General features: G+C 42.4%; 1 protein-coding gene across 5 annotated transcripts in view; it reads left to right on the top strand.

Moving 5' to 3' along the window:
* Positions 1 to 25,634, top strand: part of GRK3 (G protein-coupled receptor kinase 3) — a 125,632-nt gene that overhangs the window by 41,472 nt on the left and 58,526 nt on the right. For 4 of the 5 annotated variants that reach the window (XR_016035364.1, XR_016035363.1, XM_088828283.1 and 1 more), the window contains exon 3: positions 12,127 to 12,200. The exons of the other annotated variant lie outside the window; for it this stretch is intronic. Coding sequence is in view for 2 of the 4 variants with exons in the window: in XM_088828283.1 (XP_088684409.1) it covers positions 12,127 to 12,200 (74 nt within the window). In the remaining 2 variants the exon portion in view is untranslated. The remainder of the gene's footprint in view (positions 1 to 12,126; positions 12,201 to 25,634) is intronic. 5 annotated transcript variants of the gene reach the window in all.

Raw genomic sequence — 25,634 nt, forward strand, 5'->3', positions numbered from 1 at the left:
AACCTGCTCAGTGTGTTTGGATTGTACTAAATCCAAAAGAAGATGAGAAAAGAAAAAAGCCACAAGGAAACAAATGACAGGATGTGAGATTTAAATCCAACTAGATCAGTGTAAGTGGTCCTAACCCTAACCATTCCATGCTGTTTCCCTGACTGGAGTCCAAACTGGAGAACAAAGATAATCTCTGATGCTGTTTCCTCTTGCTGACTTGAAAGCAGCAAGTTCAGTATTTTATACATCAGGGGAATGGACCCTTTTTGAGGGAAGGGGATTGTCTTTTTTGTTTTAGCATGAAATCCTTTTAGCTGCCATTACTATAAAACTCTCACTGGTAGCATTTTGTGTAAAGAGCCGGAGTATGTCTGTACACTGTGATTGTTTTCTCAGCATGATGACAGCATTTCAGGGGTGAATGGACCACCACCGATACCCCCAGTATCCTGTCCATCACCTCCACGTGACCCTCGTGGGTGCCTGAGCCCTGCTGTGACCAGCGTTAGGATGAGCGCCCACAGAAATCGAGGCCCCAGTGGGGCCGCTGTGTTGAGTAGATGGGTCCTGGGGGAGCAGCGGGGTGATTGCCCCCGCCGTGCAGAGAGGGGAGGGGGCTTCTCACGGCTACATCCCCACTCCTGGGAGAAGGTATAAGGCCTCGAGCACACAAAAATCACAACAGTTAAAGGTACTGTCTAACTTTTAAAATTAAATACCTAGGTCATTTAATTAAGAAATTACTAGAGTCAGCTGGCTATAAGTTAAAATGAATTTGGATTGAAAATCATAGAAACCATCTCATTGCCCTAGTAAGAAATCATTTCACGTTCATTAAATTTTGCACCCAGATCTGAGAAGCAGCTCCAGCTATGTACGCATCCCTAGAGGGGCCGGAGCAGCAGGCTGTGAGCCTCCATGCCGCAGAGGGTTGGCAGTGGCAGCCTCACCACCTGGCGTCCTCTGTCAAGGTTCTACTTTTTTGAGCCTCGAAGTCTTTTGCTAATATCTTTGAATTCTAGTGAAAATATTCAGGGGAGGCGGGAGGCGGGCACTGTTACAGTACATAGGGGTCAGTACTTGTTAGCGGTTACAGGTCAGCTTAGGGGATGGGATGTGGATTAAAGGGTCACTGGGGGACAGACACGGTGGGGGATGAGTGTTCTGAGGAAGAGGAGGGAAGAAGGATCCAACTTTGCCATGTTAAGAAAGAGGCCCGGCTCTAAAATCCTCCGCTCCCAGTTTGAGAGCCGAGTTTAATTTTTTCTGAAACAACTGCCCACTTATATTAACAACTCTTCCCCAGCAGGCTAGTTGGCATTCAGAGCTCTTAGCACTCGCGGAGCATGTGTAAGGGAGAAGTACCTAACACTGAGATTCTTCTAGAAGGATCCCCCAGTCTCCCAGCCCTCCCTGCCCGTGCAGACGTCAGCACTGTGGTAGACGGTCCCCCCACCTCTTCCTCGTGGGAACATGCTACGTCCAGATTCGAAGTCCCCCTCCTTCCGTATCCCCTGGAAATTTCCTGCCTCCGACCACTGGGACCCCGTCACCCGTTAATCTCTCCCCGCCCAGCCTGTACTCCACTTCTTCCTGAAACCATCTGTGACTGCAGCGCGAGCTGTATCGATCTGCCCTTACTACAGCTATCAGATGTTACTGAGCGGATGAAGTCCTATCCATTGTGCCGGAGATAAAGAGAAAGCCACACGCGAGCAGGCCACTTCCTTCCCAGAGTCCACAAGCAAACAGCTCCTCAGTGATGTCAGAAGAGCCTCCTTTCTTAACACGGTGCTGCTGTCTGTTCCTAAGGCCGGTGTCAGGTCTGAGGAGATGTTAGAAGTGCTGCCCCTGAATGCCAGGAACAAACAAGGAACCAGACGGGGCTGGTACCTGAGAGGTGGAGGGCCCAAACGATTCCTTTTTTTTTTTTTTCTTATTTCTGTTTTTTGGCTGCACCACACAGCATGCAGGATTTTAGTTCCCCGACCAGGGATCGAACCCGCACCCCTATGGCTGTGGGTTTCAAAACAGGAGTTGATCCATTGCTAGTAGGTGTAGAAACAGGTACTGATCTGATGGGACTTATTTGGCCAAGTCTATTATTGATAAAACAACAAAGCATCTATATAATCTTTAGCTCAGGAATTTCACGCTGAGAAATGTATCCTACAGATAGGCTTGAACACATGAGACATGATGTGTGGAGAAGATTATTTATTTCTGCAATTTTGTGAAAGCAAACCCTTTGCTGCAGCCCAAATGATCACCATTAGGAAACAAGTTACGTGACTTCCTGCATTCCATCCGATGGAATGATGCAGCTGGAAGGAGTGGCCGAGTAGCTCTTCGTGACTTGTCTAGAAAGATCCACAAGGTCTTGGGTTATGGAAAAAAAGTCTGATGGAGACAGTATGGAAGGAAGTCAGAGTTCGTCTTTGCACCTGCCTTTGTGGCGTGTTAGCAGGTGACACAGCATCTGCAACAGAGACCCACCCATGGGTGTTTCTCATCTACAACAGTGCAGGGTGAGCAAGAGGCCATCCTGCCCACCCTCCATGTGCCAAGCTCTTGCCACATTGTGACACTGGGGTCCCTTAGAACTCGGAGTCCCCTGCATCGAGCTGGGTGAAGCAGCCATGTGGATTTCCTAGCACCTGGCCAAGAAGTGACACCCACCCCTTCCCCGAAAAGACACAGTAACCAGTAATAGAGGTTACATTGAGGGTGATGGTGGTGGGTATGCTACTGGGAAGATGAGGGGCATGAACAAGAAGGCAGCTTTTCACTTTGTACCTTCTTAATACAGCTTTACAATTTCGTGCCATTTTGTCCATTCCTAAAATAAAAAGAGGTAGTTGTAATGTCGTGGCCTTGAAAGCGCTAAGGACCCAGGGCTGTGGGAGCGGAAAAGAGGGACATCTGCTGGACCTCACTGGGATGGGGAGGGGGGCTGGTCCTTGGCAGTTTGCAGTGTTACGTGGTGCTCAGTTGCAGTCCTGAAGGTTAAGTGGTCGTTAACCAGGTCAAGTCTGCAGGGGCTGGGTGGCTGTGGGAAAAAGGGGCTGGGGAAGCGGGGCCTGGGAGAGCTGGATGGCGAGCAGGGGGTGGGCGCTGAGAAGTCAGCCTGTGTGCAGGGACTGAGGGCTGCTGGCGCGCTGACTGACCTGTGCTCGTGTCCGGCCTTGCTGGGCAGGTGGTCGCTGCAGCTCGGGGAGGTGGTGGGGCAGAACGCGGTGCGTGCCGCGCCGCAGATGATGGAGGCTGGGTCTTATCTGGCATCTGTGCAATGGTGACAAGGGAACAGCATGGTCAGGTCTGGGGCAGCAGTTCACAGGACAGATTAGAAGGGACACTGGACGAATGATGGGAGCTAAGTGAGTGGCCAAGCAGGTGATTGCTCTCCTGCAAAATGAACGTGGCTCGTGACTGACGCAGTGCAGTTAGGTATTGTCTTTATGTACGTTGGTCAGTTCCTCCAGTCAGATTACAGTTGCTCTGAGAGCCCCTTCAGTTTACACTTACGCTTACAGTATCCGGACCTAAAAACTTACTGGTTGATCCTCTTTGCTTTGAATACATCTTTATTGGAGTATACATGTGGGAGAGTGCCCCAGCCCCAGTGCACAGGCTCATGGATCACAGAGTGCACACACGCGTTGACTGGTGGACTCCGATGCTGTTTCTCCGTGATAAAATTATGGTTAGACGCAGCTTGTTCGCCACGCCCTCCCCACTTTGTCCCTGTCGTGTTTATTCTGTGATGTACACACATGCTCTGATTTCCGTACTGCCAGCTCTAATCATTGTTCTTTGAGATGTCTTTGGGAAGCATAAATCAGGTGGATTGTTGGGATAATTTGTTTTAAGTTGCTTTAAATCTCATTTTATTTTAATTGTCAGTTTGCTTGTTTGCTATTAGATGTGCATTAAAATGTGATAGATGAGAAAAATTGACCCCAGTCTGGAAAGAGTGTTGGCATGGTGTGCATAGCCAGAAATATTTTTTCTCTTCAATCATTTTCATGTTTGTAAAGGCTTAAAGTAGTCCAACTATTGCAAGGATTTAGAAAAGCTTTTCTTGCCTCTGTAATTTCACATTTTCCTCCCAGTCCGTTTCCTTTGTTCCCTTTTGAATTGAGAGCCAATTGCTCAGAACCTTCTATGAATTTTTCTTTGGCCGGATTCATTACCATTTATGCTTTTGTCTACTAGACTGTTACTATTCATGGTCCCAGATCTCTCCATTATCTAGACGAGTGATCCCTTTAATTAACCTAAGAATATTCTATTGAACATGAATGTGCCAAATTTAAATTAGAGGTGGAATGGATAAGTTGGATTTTTAGAAGACCTAACTATTTATAATATTCCTCAACTACATTTTGTTTCTAATTTTATCCTGTAAGTTTTAAGTCAGGAAGGTGAAAGTTCTAGTTTGACAAGCAGATTGAAATTTTAAAAAATATATGTTTTAAGATTTGCATGACCTAGATAAATATAATTAACTAAATATTCTTTTTTAATGTATTTATTTATTCCTGTTGGGACTTGGAAGAAATGAAAAGGAGAATTATTCATTGGGGAGTTAGCTTAGTCATAGGCATCTAGAAGGGGCGTGGTACCCTTTGGGAGTTTATTCATGGGTTATCATCTACAATTTCCTTTATTTTCACCTGTAAAAAAATATTGTGTATCCTGAATATGTCAGAGTCATTTCCGACCTCTGTGTTACCCAGAACCTTTGTAATTACTTATTTTAGTCCCATGGCTCTGTGTTTGAGTGATTTTTATCTTCCATAGAAACTTGTGCTTTAGGAAAAGCATCTTGTAGACATTGACAACCATGTAAGTGATCTGGTATTGACTTCTAGAAATTCTAGATCCCAATTTGTGATTATCTTAAAGCTACTATTCAGGAACACCTTTTGAGCCTTGTCCCTGGCTCAATTATATGCACCCAATCTTATTTTTCTTTCTTTTTTTGTAACAGCTTTTTGTTTTTGGAGGGGCAGGCAGACTCACATTTAATCGAGGTATAATTTAAGTAAAACTCACCATCTCCAGTGGACAGTTCTATCAGTTTTGACAAATGCATAAAGTTGTATCAATATACAAAAGTCAAGGTGTAGAGTAATTCATCGCTTCCCCAAAGTTTCTAGGGCCATTTATAAGTCAGCTCCCACTCCCCACCCTAACCCCTGACAACCACTCTTCTGTAGGTCCCTGTGGTTTGTCCTTTTCCAGACTGGCACGGAAGGGGACTCATTCAGTATGCAGCCTTTGAATCTGGTTTCTTTCACTTAGCACAGTGCGTTAGAGACTCACTTATGGTGGGTGTGTCAGTAGTTAGTTCCTTTGTCTTGCTGAGTAGGGTTCCACTATATCAATATATCACACTTTATTCAGTCAGCAGCTGAAGAACATTTGGGTTATACCCAATTTTTTGATATTATATATGTAGCCACTATAAATATCTGTGTTCAGATTTTTGTGTGAACATAAGTTTTCATTCCTCTTGGATAAGTATCTAGGCCTGGGATTGCTGGGTTGAATGGCAAATGCATCTTTAACTTTAAAGAAATGTTTCCCAATGGAGAGCCCTAGTCTCTCCACATTCTTTCCTAATCAGCAGTGGTATTGTTTCTCTCTCTCTCTCTTTTTTTTGCTATTCTAAGAAGGATATAGTGATATCTTATTGTGATGTTAATTTGCATTTTTCTAACGACTAATAATGTTGGGCATCTTCTTATGCACTTATTTTACATTTATATATCATCTGTGGTGCAAGTATTCAAATCTTCTCATTTTTAAAAGTTAGTGGATTATTTTTGTTCTCATTATTGAATTTGAGACTCGTTGTATGCTTTGACTACAAGTTCTCTGTCAGATACTTAATTTGCAATTACTTTTCTCCAACTGTGTGGTCTGTGTTTGCTCTCCCTTTGTAAGTAATAATTCATGTATGGGAAATTACTTTTGAGACTGTGTGAATATTCTGTTCCTTTGGCACCTGTTGATTTTCTAATTCCATCAGTCCTTCTACAGTTTTTGTGCTATGGAAGAGCTTCCCTCTTCTCCCCTTCTCCCGCTTCCCTCCATTGTGGAGTCACAGCCCAGTTTCCCCTTGGTATCAGGATCAGTCATCCCAGCCAACACAGTCATTCCTTCTCTGACTGTTGATTCAGTGGCATGAGGAGTCCAGAACATTGTATAGTCTTCAAAGCGAATAAGGCTTCTGGCTGCCAAAATTTGATATTATCAGTCTTCTAACTTTGCCCTCCTAGGAGTTGTGAAGTAGTATCTCAGAATGGTTTAATTTGTATTTGCATGATAACCAACAGTCATGGGCTTCTCAGATGGTGCCAGTGGTAAATGGTGCCACGTAAACTGTAAATTACGCCTGCCAGTGCAGGAGACGTAGGAGATGCAGGTTTGATCACTGGGTTGGGAAGATCCCCTGGAGTGGGGCATGGCACCCCCTCCAGTGTTCTTTCCCGCAGAATCCCTGAACAGAGGAGCCTGGCGGCTGCAATCCACAGGGTCGCAGAGAGTCAGACGTGACTGAAGCAACTTGGCACGCACACGCGACAGCGTTGAGCCCTTTTCATGTGCTTTTTGTCTATTCGTATTTTTTCCTTTGTGAAGCGTTCAGATTTCTTTGCCCATTCTTTTATTGGGTTGTTTCCTTTTAAAAATTGATTTGTAAGAGGGTTTTTTTTTTTTTTAATATATGCGTAAATTGAATATAGGCCTTTTTCAGATTTAAGTTTCTTCTCCCATTTCGATATAAGTTTTTTCTTAGCACTTTTTTTTTTTTGAAAACACTTCCTTTTTCCCATAAACTGCTTTGCTCTCTTTGTTGAAAATAAGTTGACCACATATGAGTTGAGTGTATTTCTGGATCCTCTGTTGTGTCTCACTGATTTAGTCCTTTGCCAGTACCACACTGTTGATTACCTTGGCTGTATAATGAATCAGTCTTGAAATTGGCAATGTACGTCCTTGAACTTTTTTCTTCTTTCTCAAGATGCTTTGAGTATTCTAGGTTTTTTTGCATTTCCATATCCATTTTAGAATCAGCTTGTCAGTTTCATTAAAAAGCCTGTGATTGGGAATTATGGTTGGGATTACATTGACCCCATAGATGAGTTTGGGGAGAATTAATATCTGAGCAATAATGAGTCTTCCAATCCATATATTTTTCCATTTATTTAGATCTTCTTTAATATCTTTCAGTGATATTTTGCAGTTTTGCATATAGTGGCCTTGAATAGCTCTTATTTATTTATTCCTAAATATTGATCTTCTAAAGGAGATCAATCCTGGGTGTTCATTGGAAGGACTGATGCTAAAGCTGAAACTCCAATACTTTGGCCACCTCATGCGACGAGTTGACTCACTGGAAAAGACTCTGATGCTGGGAGGGATTGGGGGCGGGAGGAGAAGGGGATGACAGAGAATGAGATGGCTGGATGGCATCACCGACTCGATAGACATGAGTTTGAGTGAACTCCGGGAGTTGGTGATGGACAGGAAGGTCTGGCGTGCTGTGATTCATGGGGTCGCAAAGAGTCGGACACGACTGAGCGATTGAACTGAACTGAACTGAAATATTATTTTTTTATGTTAGTGCAAATGGACTTGTTTCAAAGTTCCATTTTAAAATTGTGTTAGAGGGCTTCCACTGTGGCTCAGCTGGTAAAGAATCCATTTGCAATGCAGGAGACCTGGGTTCGATCCCTGGGTTGGGAAGATCCACTGGAGAAGGGAAAGGCTACCCACTCCAGTATTCTGGCCTGGAGAATTCCATAGACTGTATAGTCCATGGGGTCGCAAAGAGTCGGACACGACTGAGCGACTTTCCTTCCTTTCCTTTCCTATGTGAGTATATCTAATGTCATTGATTCTTAGCTAATAACCTTGTGTTTTATGATCTTCCTATATTCGCTTATATATTCTAGTAGCTATTTTGTAACTAGGATCTGTTACATAGTTAACTAGGTTGTCTAGGAATAAAAGTAGTTTTAACTTTTCAATTTGGGTAACTTTTATTTCATTTTCTTATTGCATTGGCAAAGACCTCCAATACAATATTGAATAGAAGGTGTGAGTTTAGGCATTCTGACCTTTTTTAATTTGAAATACTTTGAACATTATTCATCCTACAGCTCAGAGAGGTCTTGACGTTCTGTTTTATCTTTGATCTCAGCACCATATTTAACTCCTTTATATCATTTACTATACATTAAAATTGGAGAAGGCAATGGCACCCCACTCCAGTACTCTTGCCTGGAAAATCCCATGGACAGAGGAGCCTGGTAGGCTGCAGTCCATGGGGTCGCTAAGAGTCAGACACGACTGAGCGACTTCACTTTCACTTTTCACTTTCATGCATTGGAGAAGGAAATGGCAACCCACTCCAGTGTTCTTGCCTGGAGAATCCCTGGGACGGGGCAGCCTGTTGGGCTGCCATCTCTGGGGTCGCACAGAGTCGGACACAACTGAAGTGACTTAGCAGCTTAGCAGCAGCATACATTAAAATTATTTTATTTGTTTACTACTTTGTTGTCTGCCCCTTACATCAACCAATAAGTCTCTTACAAGAACTCTGCCTTCACCAACATATAGCACAGTGACCCTTAGCAGACACAGGAAATGCTTTGTCAAATCAGTACATTTTGATGGAAACTTGTAGCAGTTATGCAGTCTATCCTCCTTCCCAGTGTTTGAACTTCCTTGATAAACCCCAAGACAAGTACCATTTCTTTTGTTAGGGGTGGGGTGGGGGAGGGGCTGAGCCGGGTTTCTGTTGCTGCACGGGCTTTTCTCTAGTTGTGGCCAGTGGGGGCTACCCTCTAGCTGTGGTGCATGGGCTTCTCATTGCAGTGGCTTTTCCTTGTTGCGAAGCATGGGTTCTAGGGCACATGGGCTTCATAGTTGCAGCCCCAGGCTCTAGAGCACAGGTTCAGTAGTTGTGCCATGTTCCATGGCATGTGGAGTCTTCCCAGACCAGGGATGGAAGCCATGCCTCCTGCACTGGCGTGTGGATTTGTTACCACTGAGCTACCAGGGAAGCCCCAAGTATTATTTCTTAGAAAACTTTTTCATGTTTTTCTTTCCTTATTTAAAAAATTTTTAGGAGGCTAAATTTTAATTTCCCATAGAAACCACTTATATTTTAATATGGCAAATTTTTAATTGATGTTTTATAAAAGATAGTACAATTCTTTCTCCTGATTTTTGCAAAATATTTTGGTGGGACATTGGGATAGTTTGCCTTTCCTGGATGTCACATACACTCGGAAGTTAATCAGAATCCAGACAGTTTGCAGTGGTTCAAACATAGAAACAAGGGTAAACACATTGCACAGTTATCTAGTAAGCAGGTGTTGGGTCACAGATTTTATTCTTCGAAATCTGGAGAAATCACACTGAAGAAGCGAACTAGCTAGGCAAATTATTTTCTTAATTTTTTCTTTTAGCTTTTGTTCTAATCAGTAACGTTTCTCTTTTTTTAAAATGTAATTTAAGCCTAATGAAGGTAAATTGCTTTTAGCCTGGAACACAGTGATCTAGGATTTATCCTAAAGGCAAAATATCAAAATATCTTTCTTCCGGCTGCTCCATTTTCAGCTGCTGTAATAGAAAGTAGCACTTAAGTTTACATACAGACAGGAGGGAAATACTGTCCCCTACATACAATGTTAAAATAAGTCTTTGCAGCTTCCCTGGTGTCTCAGTGGTAAAGAATCTGCCAGCCACTACAGAGGACAAGGTTCGATCCCTGGTCCAGGAAGATCCCACGTGGCACAGAGCAACTAAGCCCGTGTGCCCTAGAGTCTGTGCTCTGCAAAAAAGAAACCATGGCAATGAGAAGCCCTCGCACCACAACTGGAGACTACCCCTGTTCGCCGCAACTAGAGAAACGTCTGTGCAGCACCAAAGACCCAGTGCAGCCAAAAATCAATCAATCAGTCAGAATTCACAAACAGTTCTTTGGCTCATCGTGCACGCTGACGATGGAAGCTGCGTTAAAGGCGGCGACAGCACACTGACTTGGCTGTTTGTTCATTCGGCGCCTCTCTCCATCCCCTTCCTCCTTTCTGTCCTCTCCTCTCCAGTTTACAAATGGGCGTTTCAGCAGCCCTCATGGATACTGGGGAGAGCGAGACCGACGGTCAGCAACAGCTTAGAGGACCCAGACGACCCTGTCAGCCGACTTAACTGCCTGTTTACTCTGTTTAATGAAACACTTCACCTTATATACTGTCTTTTTTTCCCCAAGTACCCTTGAAACATTCACCTAGAAGGACCAAATTCGGTCCAGTTTTGGTCCAAAACCAAATTTCAATAAATTTTACAGTGTTGAAATCCTACCGAATGTGTTCCCTGACCACAACAGAATTAAACAGAAATCGATATCCCCCAAAATACCTGAAAAAATCCAAATATCTGAAAATTGCACATTTCTGAAGGTGCAGTCATTCTGAATGACTCAGGAGTCAAAGATGACATGACGAGGGAAATGTAAAATTACTCTGAGAGGAATGAGAACCAAAAGGCGACCTTACTCTTTCTTTACCTTACTCTAATATCTTTAAAATAAATGTATTAACAGGAGAATCAGTAGAGAATGACATCTTCAGTTCTTCCTATTTGGCTGCCTCTTGAACTCCCCACTTCCTTCATACATTAGCCCCGTCAGCCCCACTGCGGTTGACAAAATGGCCAAGGAGTATGGCCATGCTCCTGCTGGCAGTCTGCACCCAGCCCTTGTTACTCTGGCCTTGCCTATTTAACCCAGTAGTTCAGATACTTGTCTTCTAGTTCCAGTGAACAAACATTTACCATTTCCAAAGGTCATGTTCCTGGAACCATGGAGGGGGATTTATGGGGCAGTGACAGACAAGCTCAAGTCTATTACTCTTACGTTAGCTTGAATGAACATCATGTCAAAGCTGCTTCCTTCCAGCTCTCTCCTACCTGGGGAGTTCTGGCCCAACCCTCACCCAACATTTCAACTTTTTGTGAGTGTTTCTTCATCCCTCCCGCCCCGCCCCACTGCCCCCCGTGCCTTCTGTTTCTCCTGCTGCTGCTGCTAAGTCGCTTCAGTCGTGTCCGACTCTGTGCGACCCCATAGACAGCAGCCCACCAGGCTACCCTGCCCCTGGGATTCTCCAGGCAAGAAGACTGGAGTGGGTTGTCATTGCCTTCTCCGTCTGTTTCTCCTAGCGATCCTTTAATTGTTTGGACCTTCTCATTGTTTTTGACTTTTTGTAATCTTCCCATATTTCTGCCCTCAGTCAACGTGTCCTATCCAGCCTCTATCATTCGCTGAGACTTGACTAGGTGTGAGGCATTGAGCTGGGTTTGGTACAGGATGGCAGCTTGTAGGTCAGATAATTAACCAGGGTGTGCTAAGTGCTTTGACTTGTTGGAAGGGCTGTGCAAGCAAACATTCATTCAACAAATATTTATTTGCCTTCCACTGGATAGCGGGCACTGTGCAGTGGGAGTGGTATCCTGGGCAGCAGGTCTTGATGGCTTGAAGATGAGGTGTGGGGTTGTGAAGGGGAAAAGCATGATCTGGAAATGGAAGATCCACTCAGGCTGAAGGTGTTTGGTGGGGACTTGGAGGGACTTGAGCTAATATGTGGTGAGAGAAAAGGCTAGGAAGATTAGGGCGGTCCAGTGGCTTTGTTTTCTTCTTCAGGGAGTTGAGCTCTGCTTCAGAAGCGAGCGTGTGATCTGTGAGCTCCGTGGTGCCTCCTGGCAGCAGCTCTGTGCCGCCCGCGTCTCTGCTTTCTTTGTTGCTCCTTATGTTCTCAGCAGTGACCGGTGGCGCTGCGTGGTGGTGGCCACCGGCACTGGTAACTGTGCATCTTTTAAAAGTGGGAGGGGGGTTGCCAAGAGAGAACGAACCCCAGTGCGAGAGCCAGAGGTATGATACTCTTATTTAGCCTGGATTGTGTTCTTGTAGGCATCAGGCATTAAGTAGCCTCTTAAAACCTTTTAAAATTTATCTTTTAATGTAGGAGAGGAAGAGGTTGAAACAAATGAATTTGAAAACACCCTGTAGGATAAAGTTTCCATCCATTGCCCACCCTGAAATTTTTTATTCTCTTTCTTTAGGTTTCTTGCTATTTAAAGATTTTTGTTTGAATGAAATTAATGAAGCTGTACCTCAGGTGAAGTTTTATGAAGAGGTAAGAAGTGACTGTTTTCTCAGTGCTTTTATTTTAAAAGCATATTTAAACTGTTCTTTGGAAAATATTAAGATTCCTAGATATTACAAATATTTAGAAATTCATTGAAAGTAATTAGTAGTACAAGATATAATATATAGTTTATTAGAGATGCTGGCACCAACTATAAAAAACAAATCTTTAAAACTCTGTAGTGTTCTGTAGTCAGTGAGGAATAGTTGGACTACAATTCCAGAGGAAGAAGACGGAGCATTCTCACCCATTTTATTTTCTGCAGAAGCTTGCAGATTCTGGAGACAGAAGCTGAGGTAGAGGGCTGCTATTGGGTAAAAGAATAACTTGCAAAGTTTTATGGTCATACATTACTGGAGTGACAGATCAGAGATCTGGTCGTAGAGGGAGGCCTCAAGCCCACAGCCTGTTTTCCCAGCAAAACATTGGGAGGGGCTGAAGAGATGAGCCAGGAGCTTCTGAAAGACACATTGAAACCTCTCAGCCTTGCAGGATTACATGATATTTAAATGTACACCTGCTGTGGCACGAATCTGAAAACAGAACTGGCAGGAGATGAAAACCCCACTGAAGATCTAGAACCACTTATCACCTGGGACATTGGTTGGTCATAGGTGTGGTAGACAGATGCGAATCCACATTTGGCCCCTGGCAGGAGGCTGTTTCTGGGAGACAGAAAAACCAGAAGAGGCTTCTGGGTCTGGAGTAAAGAACAGATGAGACTGGAGGGGCCCCTAAAACATGATGAGTCCCTTTCTCAAGACGTATGCCAAGTTTTGAAGCTTGAATGGGACAGGGGTCCAAGAGCCATCCTGAAGACTTCTTAAGGGCAGAACCAAGTTCAACGTGGAGCAGACAGAGATCTCATTGAACTCCAGGGAGAGCCAGGCCTTAGAAATAGGGGTGAACCAGAGCCAGACTGATAGCTTAAGGTGAACATGTTGGATTCATGATCTCCAAAGAAGATTTAGCTTTGGGACCAGGGACCAGGCTTGATCACTCAAGAGCTTTTGTGTAGCAGAGTTTTATTAAAAGGAACAGAGAAATCTTCTGACACAGACATCAGAAGGGGGACAGAGAGTGCCCCCCTTGCTGATCCAAGCAAGGGAGTTATGTACTGTTTAAGTGGTTGTTCAGTTCAGTCTCTCAGTCGTGTCCGACTCTGCGACCCCACGAACTGCAGCACACCAGGCCTCCCTGTCCATTACCAACTGCCGGAGTTTACCCAAACTCATGTCCATTGAGTTGGTGATGCCATCCAACCATCTCATCCTCTGTTATTACAATAAATCAAAAGAAGGTCTCAAGGTTGTAAAGATCTTACTAGACCCACTCCCATAATATACATTTTAAGATAACAGGATTTGGTCAAAATGTTTTCAAGAAGGAGAAACTGTCCTCAAGCAGGATTTTTATATAATCCTTAGTATAGAGTTTAAACTGAGTTGTTCGTTGTGTAATCATCAGCTTAGGGCTTAAAGAAGAAAACGTTTTATGTGACTAAGACTAAGGAATGTAGAGAAAAAGAAGAGATGGTTGTCCTTTCCTCCTCCTTGAGAACCCCAGACCCTTTTCACTTCCTTGGGGACCCAAGGACTTCTTATCAACCTGCCTAGGAATTGACTCTCTGAGTCCTACACAAATGGCAGCCCAGACCAGCTCAGCTCAGCTCACTGTTGGGCAGTGAACTCCCTCCGTGCCTGTGTAGCAGAGAGCAAGGGGAGCCCTCTGTCTCTTTTCTAGGTAGAAAATAACAATACTTAAAGACTCCAGCATTCACCATACAGTAAAAAATGATATGACACAATAGAAGCAAGATCATATGATTTATAAACAAGGCAACAGAAGCAGACCCACAGATGAGTCAGATATTGGAGTTAGCCTACAAGTACCTAAAAATAACCGTAAATAATATGTTTAAGACAACAGAGGAAAAGTTGGACAGAATAATTAGATGGAGGGATAGAGAGTTTCGGCATAGTTTGAATTTATTGTGGAAAAACCAAGTAGATATTCTAGAAAATACAGTATTTAAATTAGAACCCAGTGGCTAGAACCAATAGCAGATTGTCACAATGAGAGACAGGATTAATGAATGGGAGGCAGTTCAGTAGATAATCTCAAACTGAAATGCAGAAAAAAGAAAGAACTATGAGAAAGAAATAAGAGCATTAAAGACAAGTGAGATGTACTTAAAAAGGTCTCTGTAGAGGTGGAGTCCCAGAAAGAGAAGAGGCTGAATGGGGCAGAAGCAATATTTGAGGATATAATGCTGTTACAAAATGGTGAAAGACAGCAGCTTAAAGATTCAAAATACATAGAAAACCCCAAGCAGGATGACTACAAAGGAAACATATCTTTGCTCATCAATATAAGACTCTGAAATCCCATGACAGAAAATTTTAAAAGCAGCCAGAGGTTAGAAAAAGACACCTCGTTTTTAAAGGGGAAGTAATATGACCAACACAACTATGATATCTTAAAACAAACGATTAAGAAAAAAGAAAGACAATAAAATGGCCATCTTTAAAGTAATGAGAGAGACAAGCTGCCAACCTAAAATTATTTTCCCAGCCAAAACTTCCTTAAAAACTGAAGATGAAATAAAAATGGTTTCAGACAAAAACCAAGAGAATTTGTCAGTAGTGGAACTGCATTCAGTTCAGTTCAGTTCAGTCACTCAGTCGTGTCTGACTCTTTGCGACCCCATGAATCACAGCACGCCAGGCCTCCCTGTCCATCACCAACTCCCGGAGTTCACTCAAACTCATGTCCATCGAGTCGGTGATGTCATCCAGCCATCTCATTCTCTGTCGTCCCCTTCTCCTCCCACCCCCAGTCCTTCCCAGCATCAGACTCTTTTTCCAACTCGTCGCATGAGGTGGCCAAAGTATTGCAGTTTCAGCTTTAGCATCAGTCTTTCCAATGAACACCCAGGATTGATCTCCTTTAGAATGGACTGTTTGGATCTCCTTGCAATCCAAGGGACTCTCAAGAGTCTTCTCCAGCGCCACAGTTCAAAAGCATCAATAGTATTAAAGGGAGCTACTTCAAGCAGAGGGGAAATTATCCTAGATGGAAATGCAAGAAGGAATGAAAGACATTATAAAGGGTAAATATGCATGTGAAATATACACATGTTGACCATATAAAACTATTATATGTTCTTAGGGTTTAAAGTGTGTATAAAACTAAAATATATGAGAGTATCACAAAAGGCAGGAGAAGGGTTAATAAAGTATTTTAAGATTCTAGGATTATTGGGGTCAGTAAAAGTAATAATTTGCATTGACTTGTAAAGAATGCATATTGTAACCTCTTAAGGTAACATTTAAGAGAATAAAATGTGTGTATCTAGGAGGTTGAAACAGAGGGAATATGAAATAAAACAACATCGTATTAATCCAAAAAAAGAGAATAGAAGGTCGACATAAAGTAGGAGGTCAAATTGAAAACAAAGAAGTGTCGTAACTAAAAACCCATTTATATAATTGATTATATTTAATATAAATGGACTAAATACTCCCAGTAAAAGACTAAGTTTGTCAGACTGGATATATAACCAAAACCACGTTACGTACACTTGTAAGTGGCATGCTTTATTTAAAGTATTTTACTTTACTTTTGAATTAAAATACAATTGCTATACAATATTATGTAAGTTACAGGTGTACATTATAGTGATTCAGTGTTTAAGGAAGTGACATACTTTAAACAGAAGGGTGGAAGAGGATTTGTAATATATATACTCACTGAAGCAAAGCTGGCATACTATCAGACAAAGTACACAGCAATGCTACTTGAGATAGAGATGATTTCATCATGATAGAGGAGTCAGTATCTTCGTCTTAAATCTGTATGTTAAAAATAGCATAACTTTAAAATACATCAAGCAAAAATTGGCAGGGAGGTAAAAACAAAATAATTCTACAATCCTCCTGGGATATAGAGATACTTCAAGAGCTTGTAGAAACAAATAGGAAGAAATAAGTAAGGATACCAGTTCAGTCAGTTCAGTTCAGTTGCTCAGTCGTGTCCGACTCTTAGCGACCCCATGAACCACAGCACGCCAGGCCTCCCTGTCCATCACCAACTCCCGGAGTTCACTCAAACTCATGTCCACAGAGTTCATCCAGCCACCTCATTCTCCGTCGTCCCCGTCTCCTCCTACCCCTAATCGCTCCCAGCATCAGAGTCTTTTCCAGTGAGTCAACTCGTCGCATGAGGTGGCCAAAGTATTGCAGTTTCAGCTTTAGCATAAGTCCTTCCAATGAACACCCAGGATTGATCTCCTCTAGAATGGACTGGTTGGATCTCCTGGCAGTCCAAATGACTCTCAAGAGTCTTCTCCAGCACCACAGTTCAAAAGCATCAATTCTTTGGTGATCAGCTTCCTTCACAGTCCAACTCTCACATCCATACCTGACCACGGGAAAAACCATAGCCTTGACTAGACAGACCTTTGTTGGCAAAGTAATGTCTCTGTTTTTTAATATGCTATCTAGGCTGGTCATAACTTTCCTTCCAAGGAGTAAGAGTCTTTTAATTTCATGGCTGCAATCAGCATCCGCAGTGATTTTGGAGCCCAAAAAAATAAAGTCTGAAATGGTTTCCACTGTTTCCCCATCTATTTCCCAAGAAGTGATGGGAACAGATGCCATGATCTTCGTTTTCTGAATGTTGAGCTTCAAGCCAACCTTTTTACTCTCCTCTTTCACTTTCATTAAGAGGCCTTTGAGTTCCTCTTCACTTTCTGCCATAAGGGTGGTGTCATCTGCATATCTGAGGTTATTGATATTTCTCCCAGCAATCTTGATTCCAGCTTGTGCTTCTTCCAGCCCAGCGTTCCTCATGATGTACTCTGCATATAAGTTAAATAAACAGGGTAACAAGATACAACCTTGACGTGCTCCTTTTCCTATTTGGAACCAGTCTGTTGTTCCATGTCCAGTTCTAACTGTTGCTTCCTGACCTGCAAACAGGTTTCTCAAGAGGCAGGTCAGGTGGTCTGGTATTCCCATCTCTTTCAGAATGTTCTGCAGTTTATTGTGATCCACACAGTCAAAGGCCTTGGCATAGTCAATAAAGCAGAAATAGATGTTTTTCTGGAACTCTCTTGCTTTCTCCATAATCCAGCGGATGTTGGCAATTTGATCTCTGGTGCCTCTGCCTTTTCTAAAACCTGCTTGAACATCTGGAAGTTCACGATTCACATATGCTGAAGCCTAGCTTGGAGAATTTTGAGCATGACTTTACTAGCATGTGAGATGAGTGCAATTGTGCGGTAGTTTGAGCATTCTTTGGCATTGCCTTTCTTTGGGATTGGAATGAAGCCTGACTTTTTCCAGTCCTGTGCCCTTTGCTGAGTTTTCCACATTTGCTGGCATATTGAGTGCAGCACTTTCACAGCATCATCTTTCAGGATTTGAAATAGCTCAATTGGAATTCCATCACCTCCACTAGCTTTGTTCGTCGTGATGCTCTTTAAGGCCCACTTGACTTCACATTCCAAGATGTCTGGTTCCAGGTGAGTGATCACGCCATCGTGATTATCTTCGTCGTGAAGATCTTTTTTGTACAGTTCTTCTGTGTATTCTTGCCACCTCTTCTTAATATCTTCTGCTTCTGTTAGGTCCATACCATTTCTGTCCTTAATCGAGCCCATCTTTACATGAAATGTTCCCTTGATATCTCTAATTTTCTTGAAAAGATCTCTTGTTTTTCCTATTCTGTTGTTTTCCTCTATTTCTTTGCATTGATCGCTGAGGAAGGCTTTCTTATCTCTCCTTGCTATTCTTTGGAATTCTGCATTCAGATGCTTATATCTTTCCTTTCCTCCTTTGCTTTTCGCTTCTCTTCTTTTCACAGCTATTTGTAAGGCCTCCTCAGACAGCCATTTTGCTTTTTTGCATTTCTTTTCCATGGGGATGGTCTTGGTCCCTGTCTCCTGTACAATGTCATGAACCTCTGTCCAGAGTTCATCAGGCACTCTATCTATCAGATCTAGTCCCTTAAATCTATTTCTCACTTCCACTGTATAATCATAAGGGATTTGATTTAGATCATATCTGAATGGTCTAGTGGTTTTCCCTACTTTCTTCAATTTAAGTCTGAACTTGGCAATAAGGAGTTCATGATCTGAGCCACAGTCAGCTCCTGGTCTTGTTTTTGCTAACTGTATAGAGCTTCTCCATCTTTGGCTGCAAAGAATTTTAATCATTCTGATTTCGGTATTGACCATCTGGTGATGTCCATGTGTAGAGTCTTCTCTTGTGTTGTTGGAAGAGGGTGTTTGCTATGACCAGTGCGTTCTCTTGGCAAAACTCTATTAGCCTTTGCCCTGCTTCATTTCGTGCTCCAAGGCCAAATCTGCCTGTTACTCCAGGTGTTTCTTGACTTCCTACTTTTGCATTCCAGTCCCCTATAATGAAAAGGACATCTTTTTTGGGTGTTAGTTCTAAAAGGTCTTGTAGGTCTTCATAGAACCATTCAACTTCGGCTTCTTCAGCATTAATGGTTGGGGCATAGACTTGGATTACTGTAATATTGAATGGTTTGCCTTGAAAACGAACAGAAATCAGTCTGTCATTTTTAAGATTGCATCTAAGTACTGCATTTTGGACTCTTTTGTTGACCATGATGGCTACTCCATTTCTTCTAAGGGATTCCTGCCCACAGTAGTAGATATAATGGTCCTCTGAGTTAAATTCACCCATTCCAGTCCATTTTAGTTCACTGATTCCTAGAATGTCGACGTTCACTCTTGCCATCTCCTGTTTGACCACTTCCAATTTGCCTTGATTCATGGACCTAACATTCCAGGTTCCTATGCAATATTGCTCTTTACAGCATCGGACCTTGCTTCTATCATCAGTCACATCCACAACTGGGTATTTGTTTCGCTTTGGCTCCATCCCTTTATTCCTTCTAGAGTTACTTCTCCACTGATCTCCAGTAGCATACTGGGCACCTACCGACCTGGGGAATTCCTCATTCAGTATCCTATCATTTTGCCTTTTGATACTGTTCATGGGGTTCTCAAGGCAAGTATACTGAAGTGGTTTGCCATTCCCTTCTCCAGTGGACCACATTCTGTCAGACCTCTCCACCATGACCCGTCCGTCTTGGGTGGCCCCACACGGCATGGCTTAGCTTCATTGAGTTAGACAGGACTGTGGTCCATATGATCAGATCAACTAGTTTTTTGTGATTATGATTTCAGTGTGTCTCCCCTCTAATGCCCCCTCCCAATACCTACCCTCTTATTTGGGTTTCACTTACCTTGGTCGTGGAGTATCTCTTCACAGCTGCTCCAGCAAAGTGCAGCTGCTGTACCTTACCTAAGGATATAGATGATCTTAATAAAGTGATGAATACAATGGACTTAACTGACATCCAGAATGCTGCTTTCAGCAAAAGCAGTTTGTGTTCTTAAAAGTACGTATGGAACATTTACCAAAATAGAACATATGCTAGACCCTAAAGCAAGTTTCTGCAAATTTCAAGACTGAAATTGTTCAGAGTATGTTTTCTGATCACAGTGGACTTAAGCGCTAATTTCACAACAGTGTTAAGAAATCCTTAGCTGTCTGGAGACAAATAGCTTCTAAATAATTTATGAGTCACAGAGGAAATTAAAATTGAAGTTAGGAAATATATTCATTAAAATATATTTTAGAGATGACATATGCTAGTATTATTAGCATGATGTATCTTTACCCTAAAGCACTTGAAATGGTCCAGAGAAAGCATGGCATAATTAGGGGTGATGTTAGTAATCTTTGTACATTTGAAAATTGGAAGGATTATTCCTTTTCCCCCTGGTTTATTGATATACATGAAAACTTGATATTTTTCTACATTTTTTTATTGTATTAATGTATTTCCAGGAAGGATGATGAAATGATGATGTACATTTGGCATCACGTGAAAAAAGAAAGTAAGCTAAATCTGAAAGGGTTTCACTCAGTACAAAATAACTTTTTTATTTCAATCTGAATCAGGCATTTTATCTGTATGAGAATCACAGCTTGATCTGTCAAAAAATTTTTTTCTTTCCTGTGTTCTTAAAAGCTTCACCTCTTCAGTTTCAGCATGTACTCAGCTGCTTTGTTAAATACAGAGCCATGTCCTTCAGCAGATGAAACAGATGGGCAGTCTATTGGGTTGTTTCTTAAGCACTTCTCACCAGTGTGGTGGTGACTTTTGCTGATATGTTTCCATCTGAATGCTAAACACTGGGCCTTCTCTTCTTGGCTTGCTCCCCAGCGCCTCTGTCCCAGGCTGGTGTGATGGATCTGGCCTGTCAGATCATCTCTTCGGAGGAAAATGGTTCAGGGCTCCTGACCAACTTGCTCTGTGTTCTTCACAGCGTCATCCACCTTGGGGCTTCAAATGCAGTTCTCTTAAGTCAGTACAGCCTCTAAGACTGAGGTTATCAGTAAGTCTGACTCCCTGCTTTCATCATCCTAGTGGATTCTGTAATTTCTAGTTTGTGGTCCTGATCCCTGCTTGAAGCTGGGCAGTCAGTCTTGCTTTGCCCTCCCTGGGTTTCCTCAGCTGAAAATCAGGGTGATAGCTGTGTCTGTGCCTTAGGGTTGTCACGCGTGTGTGCAGCACAAGAGCAGCACCTGGCATGCAGCCAACCTGCTTCCTAGGCTTAGAGGAAGCTGACAGCAACATTCATATTACCCCCAGATTTAATCGTAAATCATGGAAAATAGGAAGCAGAACATCAGAGGTGAAGTTAGAGAAGTTTCTTTACTCATTCAACCAGGATTTGTCAAACACTAATGCTCAGCAGTATTGTTCGGATGAGCGAGACAGGCAAAGTGTGTGCTCTCTTTGAGCTCTTATTTTTGTTGAAACAGACATTAAACAAGTGATAAGTAAATAGGAAAGATATTAGAAAATAATGACTCGAAACAGACTCAAAGCGTAATGTGATGTATTGTGATTTGGTGGCCGCCTTAAATTGCTGGGTTGAAGAGTGACTCTGAGGAGGTGCATTTTAGTGGAGTAATTTCAGATGTTGTTGTTTATCCTCTGTGGCATTCATTTAGCTTTTTGAATCTGTCAATTTATATTTTCACCATGTTGGGTAACGTTATTTCTACCTTAGTCTCTTCTTTTCCTCTCTCTAGAGTTCCAGTCATATGTACGCTTGATCTTTGGACATTATCCTAGATATCACTGATAACCGTATTCAATTTTTCCCCAAATATTTTTTTCTATCTTCAGATTAGATCATTTCTACGGAGCTGTCTTCAGACTCACTGACCCTTTCGGTGTCTCTCGTCCGTTGTTATGTCCATCCATTGAGTTTTTTCAGATAGGATTTCCAGCGCGGCTTATTTCATAGTTATCATCTGTCTGCTGCTATTTCCTAATTAGTTGTTCATTAGATGCATATTTTCTGTGCATCTTTTACTGTAGTTATAACGGCTGCTTTAAAATCCTTTTCTGGTAATTCCAGTCTCTGAATCACCTTGGATAGGTCCTCACTGATGATCTGTTCTCTTGGGTATGACCCACGTTTCTCTGTTTCTTCAAACGTAGAATAGTTTCAGACTGTATCTTGCACATTGGTATTGTAGGTACTCAAAACTGCTTTTCTGTAGGGTATTAAGATATATATATATATAGTCTCAGGAGTTAATTTGGCTTACTCAGACTTGATGCTCTGTCTTCTCATGCAGTGGGTCGCAATTTAATCTTGTTCAATTCTTTTAACCTGTGCTGGTCTGATTTGGGTCTGTCATGCTCACACGTCATTATGGGGTCCACCAGAGATTCTGAGATTTTATATGCAGAATTTTGGAGCTCTCCTCTGGCTCTTTATCTTCATGAATACCCTCTCTCTCTTTCTGGCTTCTGTTTGATGCTCTTTCCCCATCATCTAACTTTTGGCCAGACTTAATCTGACTTCAGTGGCCCAGTGTAGCTGGGTTTTATAGATGTCCAGAACTGTTCTGTTAGAGATTAGTTGACTATTACCTGTATGAGGGCCTGGTTTTGTGATATATTTTGAATATCAAACCAATGTGATTGGCTAACGAATTGAATGTAGGGGATGATGGGGACAGAGTGAGCAAAAGAGCAAAATCAATGATGATTGTTGCTTTTTTGGCTTAGGCAGCTGGGTGGTGGTGGTGGTTTAGTCACTAAGTCGTGTCCAACTCTTGCGACCCTGTGGACTGTAGCCTGCCAGGCTCCAAGAATACTGGAGTGGGTTGCCATTTCCTTCTCCATAAGCAGCTAGGAGGATGGTTTTACTCATTTTTGTGATTAAGAAGACTAGGGGAAGGGCATGATTGGCTGGAGTAGAGAGGATGTGGAAATGTCCAATAGGTGGCTCAGTATCCAGACTCTGGAGCTCTGAGAGAGAAGTGAGTCCTGAAAACCCAGACTTAGTCGTTGGAATAGAACTGGTGTTTGAAACTGTGTGACTGAGTAGCTTTATCCAAGGAGAATATAGTGGATGCGGAAGGGGTGTCTTAGCACCATGCTCTGAGGCACTTGAGTATTTAGAAGTCCAGCAGAAGAGGAAACATTACCAAGGGAGACTGAAGAAGAGGAGGCAGGGTGGCAAACTCCTGTGGAGTATAGATCCCAGAAGTCAGGGGAGATCCCAGAACTCAGACGAGCCAGGAGTGCACCACTGAGCCGAGCGCTGCTGGGGTGTCGGGAAGCCGAGGACAGGAAGAGGCCCTTGACTGGGCAAGGCCGAGGCCGCTGTGACTTTACTAGGCTGGAACGGCAGTGGGACAGATGGGAGACACAGAGACGGGGGCCCAGGACAGCTGAGGGCCCAAGGGGCTTGCTCTTAGGGTTCTACGTGTTCAGGCTACATGCTGAGCTGTGAGCTTTGTAACCACCAAAGCAGAAAGGGAGGGGGCCACATGGTCAGTGAATGTTCATCTCTGGTGGTGATGCTTCTGTTCTGCTCTAGGGGCGACCTTTCACCTTGAACCTGGGCCTCTGCCTGCTCCATTCCCTGGACAACCCGCCTACCAAAATTAGGGGTGATGTTTTCTCTATGTGTATTATGGTCAGGACATGCTGTCTAGAGCTAATTGGTGGTTGACGGCATGTTCTTTAATTAGTGGTCTGACTGATAATAGAAAGTGAATTTTGAATTACAACCCCAGACGCTTTAAGCTCTTGCTTTGCCCACTAAGAATTAACCTTTGCTGCTGCTCAAGTCAGAGTTTCTGAGGCACAGGGCACCCACTAGAGCCAGTGCTGTGGTTCAGGGCATGGTTTGTGTAGAAACTAGGATCTTCTGTATAGTCAGTCTATCACAGTTCATAGGAAGCTCCTGTTGAATCAGGTGTCAGCTTGCTTCACAGGCCCCAGAACATAGCCTGAGGTTTCCTTACACGTGTGTTTGAGGGTAATAATTCCATGCAGATTAGTATTCCTAGAGTTTATTTGTATGTTCAGGCAGAAACATTTGCCTTTGGTTCACTGAGAGTCCACCTCTCTTATCCTAGCATTCTGACATTAATTTTTGGACCTTACTAAAACCAAACAAAACAACAAAAGAAATCAGCCAAGCCAGAGTCCTTTGTTTATTTTCTGGCTCTCCTTCAGATTTCGGTGTCTAGCTTCTGTTTCCTTGCAGCTGCCATATTTGCGTCTGGGATGGTGTTTGAACCTTGTAGACATGTTCTCCTCAGTTAACTTAGGATGATTAAGCCCAGGTCCTTTGGTTATGCCAACATTGCTGGATTGCTTCTTCATTAAAAAAACGTTTTCCTTCTGGAGAAAAACATAATTTGAAAAGATCCATATACCCCGATGTTCACAGCAGCACTGTTTATAATAGCTAAGACAGTCTATCGACAGATGAATGGATAAAGAAGGTGTGGTCTGTATATACAATGAAATATTACTCAGTCACAAAAAGAAGAAAATAATGCCATTTGCAGCAACATGGATGGACCTGAGAGATGATCATACTAAAGTGAAGTAAGCCAGACCGAGAAAGACAAATATCATATGATATCACTTACATGTGGAATCTAAAAGCAAATGGTACAAATGAGCTTATTTTCAAAACAGAATTAGACTCACAGACATCAAAAACAAACTATGGTTACCAAAGGGGAAGGGAGAGGGATCAATTAGGAGTTTGGGATTAAAATATACACGTTACTACATGTAAAATAGGTAACTAACAAGGACATGCTGTATGGCACAGGGAAGTCTGCTCAATATGTTATAATAATTTATTATGGAAGAGAATGTAAAAAGAATGTATATGTGTGTGTATATATATATATATAAACTGAGTCACTATTGTACATCTAAAACTAACAGGATGTTGTAAAGCGACTATATTTCAGTACATTAAAAAAAATTTTTTTAAGTGTTTTCCTCTTGGATAGAGTATCAGCCTCTCCTAGGCCTCCTTCCTTTATGTTCGATTTCAGTGTCTGCCCCAAGAAGACTGAATTCTAAGCCCAGGCAGTTACAGACTTGTGAATTTCAGCCATCTCATTGATATTTAAGGACAATTCAGACACGACTGAGCAACTGAACTGAACTGAAGATGATCCCAGTAATTTCTCAGTGTGTGAAGCAGTTAGCCTTCATACACATACTGTATATGCTTCATGCTCTGTACATACTCTTCTCCCTGCCAACCATGCCCTTTCATTATCAGAAATTCTCACAAGATTTACTGGTTTTGATTTCAAAACTTATCAAACTGAGTGAAAGTCACTCAGTCATATCCAACTCTTTTTGACCCCATGGACTATGCAGTCCTTGGAATTCTCCAGGCCAGAATACTGGAGTGGGTAACCTTTCCCTTCTCCAGGGGCTCTTCCCAACCCAGGAATCGAACCGGGGTCTCCTGCATTGCAGGCGGATTCTTTACCAGCTGAACTATCAGGGAAGCCCTGTCAAGCTGAGACTCTATGGTAAAAAGGTAGCTTTTATTTCTATTCAGTTTATATTCTCACCTCTAGGAGTGGTCAGCCCTACTCTTTAATCATAGCAAAATAAGAAGCGCTCAGATATTATGAAAGTATAACAACTGGCTACTTGGTAGGAAAATTTTCTGTTTTTTCAGAAATAAGTCCTATGTAGTTATTAGTCATTATATTGAAAATCTTCACTGCAGTCTTCCTACCAACTCCATATTTCATTTGTTTTCATTCTCTTCTTGTCTTTTAGATTTAACGTATTTCTGTAAAGGAGTAAAAACACTTCTCTGATCTGAGAATTTGTGAGGTTAAAGTAATAGAGACCATGTCCTCACAAAGCGTTATTTGCTATGCCCATTTTATTATTTAGTCTATCTTAACACTATCAGGTTAGTATTTGAAGGAACCTTTCTCTTAATACTTTTAGAGTGCAAAGACGGTTCCAGTGTGAAAAACCAGTGATTTTATCTATGATGAATGTCTTTCC

The sequence above is a fragment of the Moschus berezovskii genome, chromosome 19 (genome assembly GCF_049115385.1).
Source record: "Moschus berezovskii isolate FMDL1 chromosome 19, NW_MosBer_1.0, whole genome shotgun sequence".
Lineage (NCBI taxonomy): Eukaryota > Metazoa > Chordata > Mammalia > Artiodactyla > Moschidae > Moschus > Moschus berezovskii.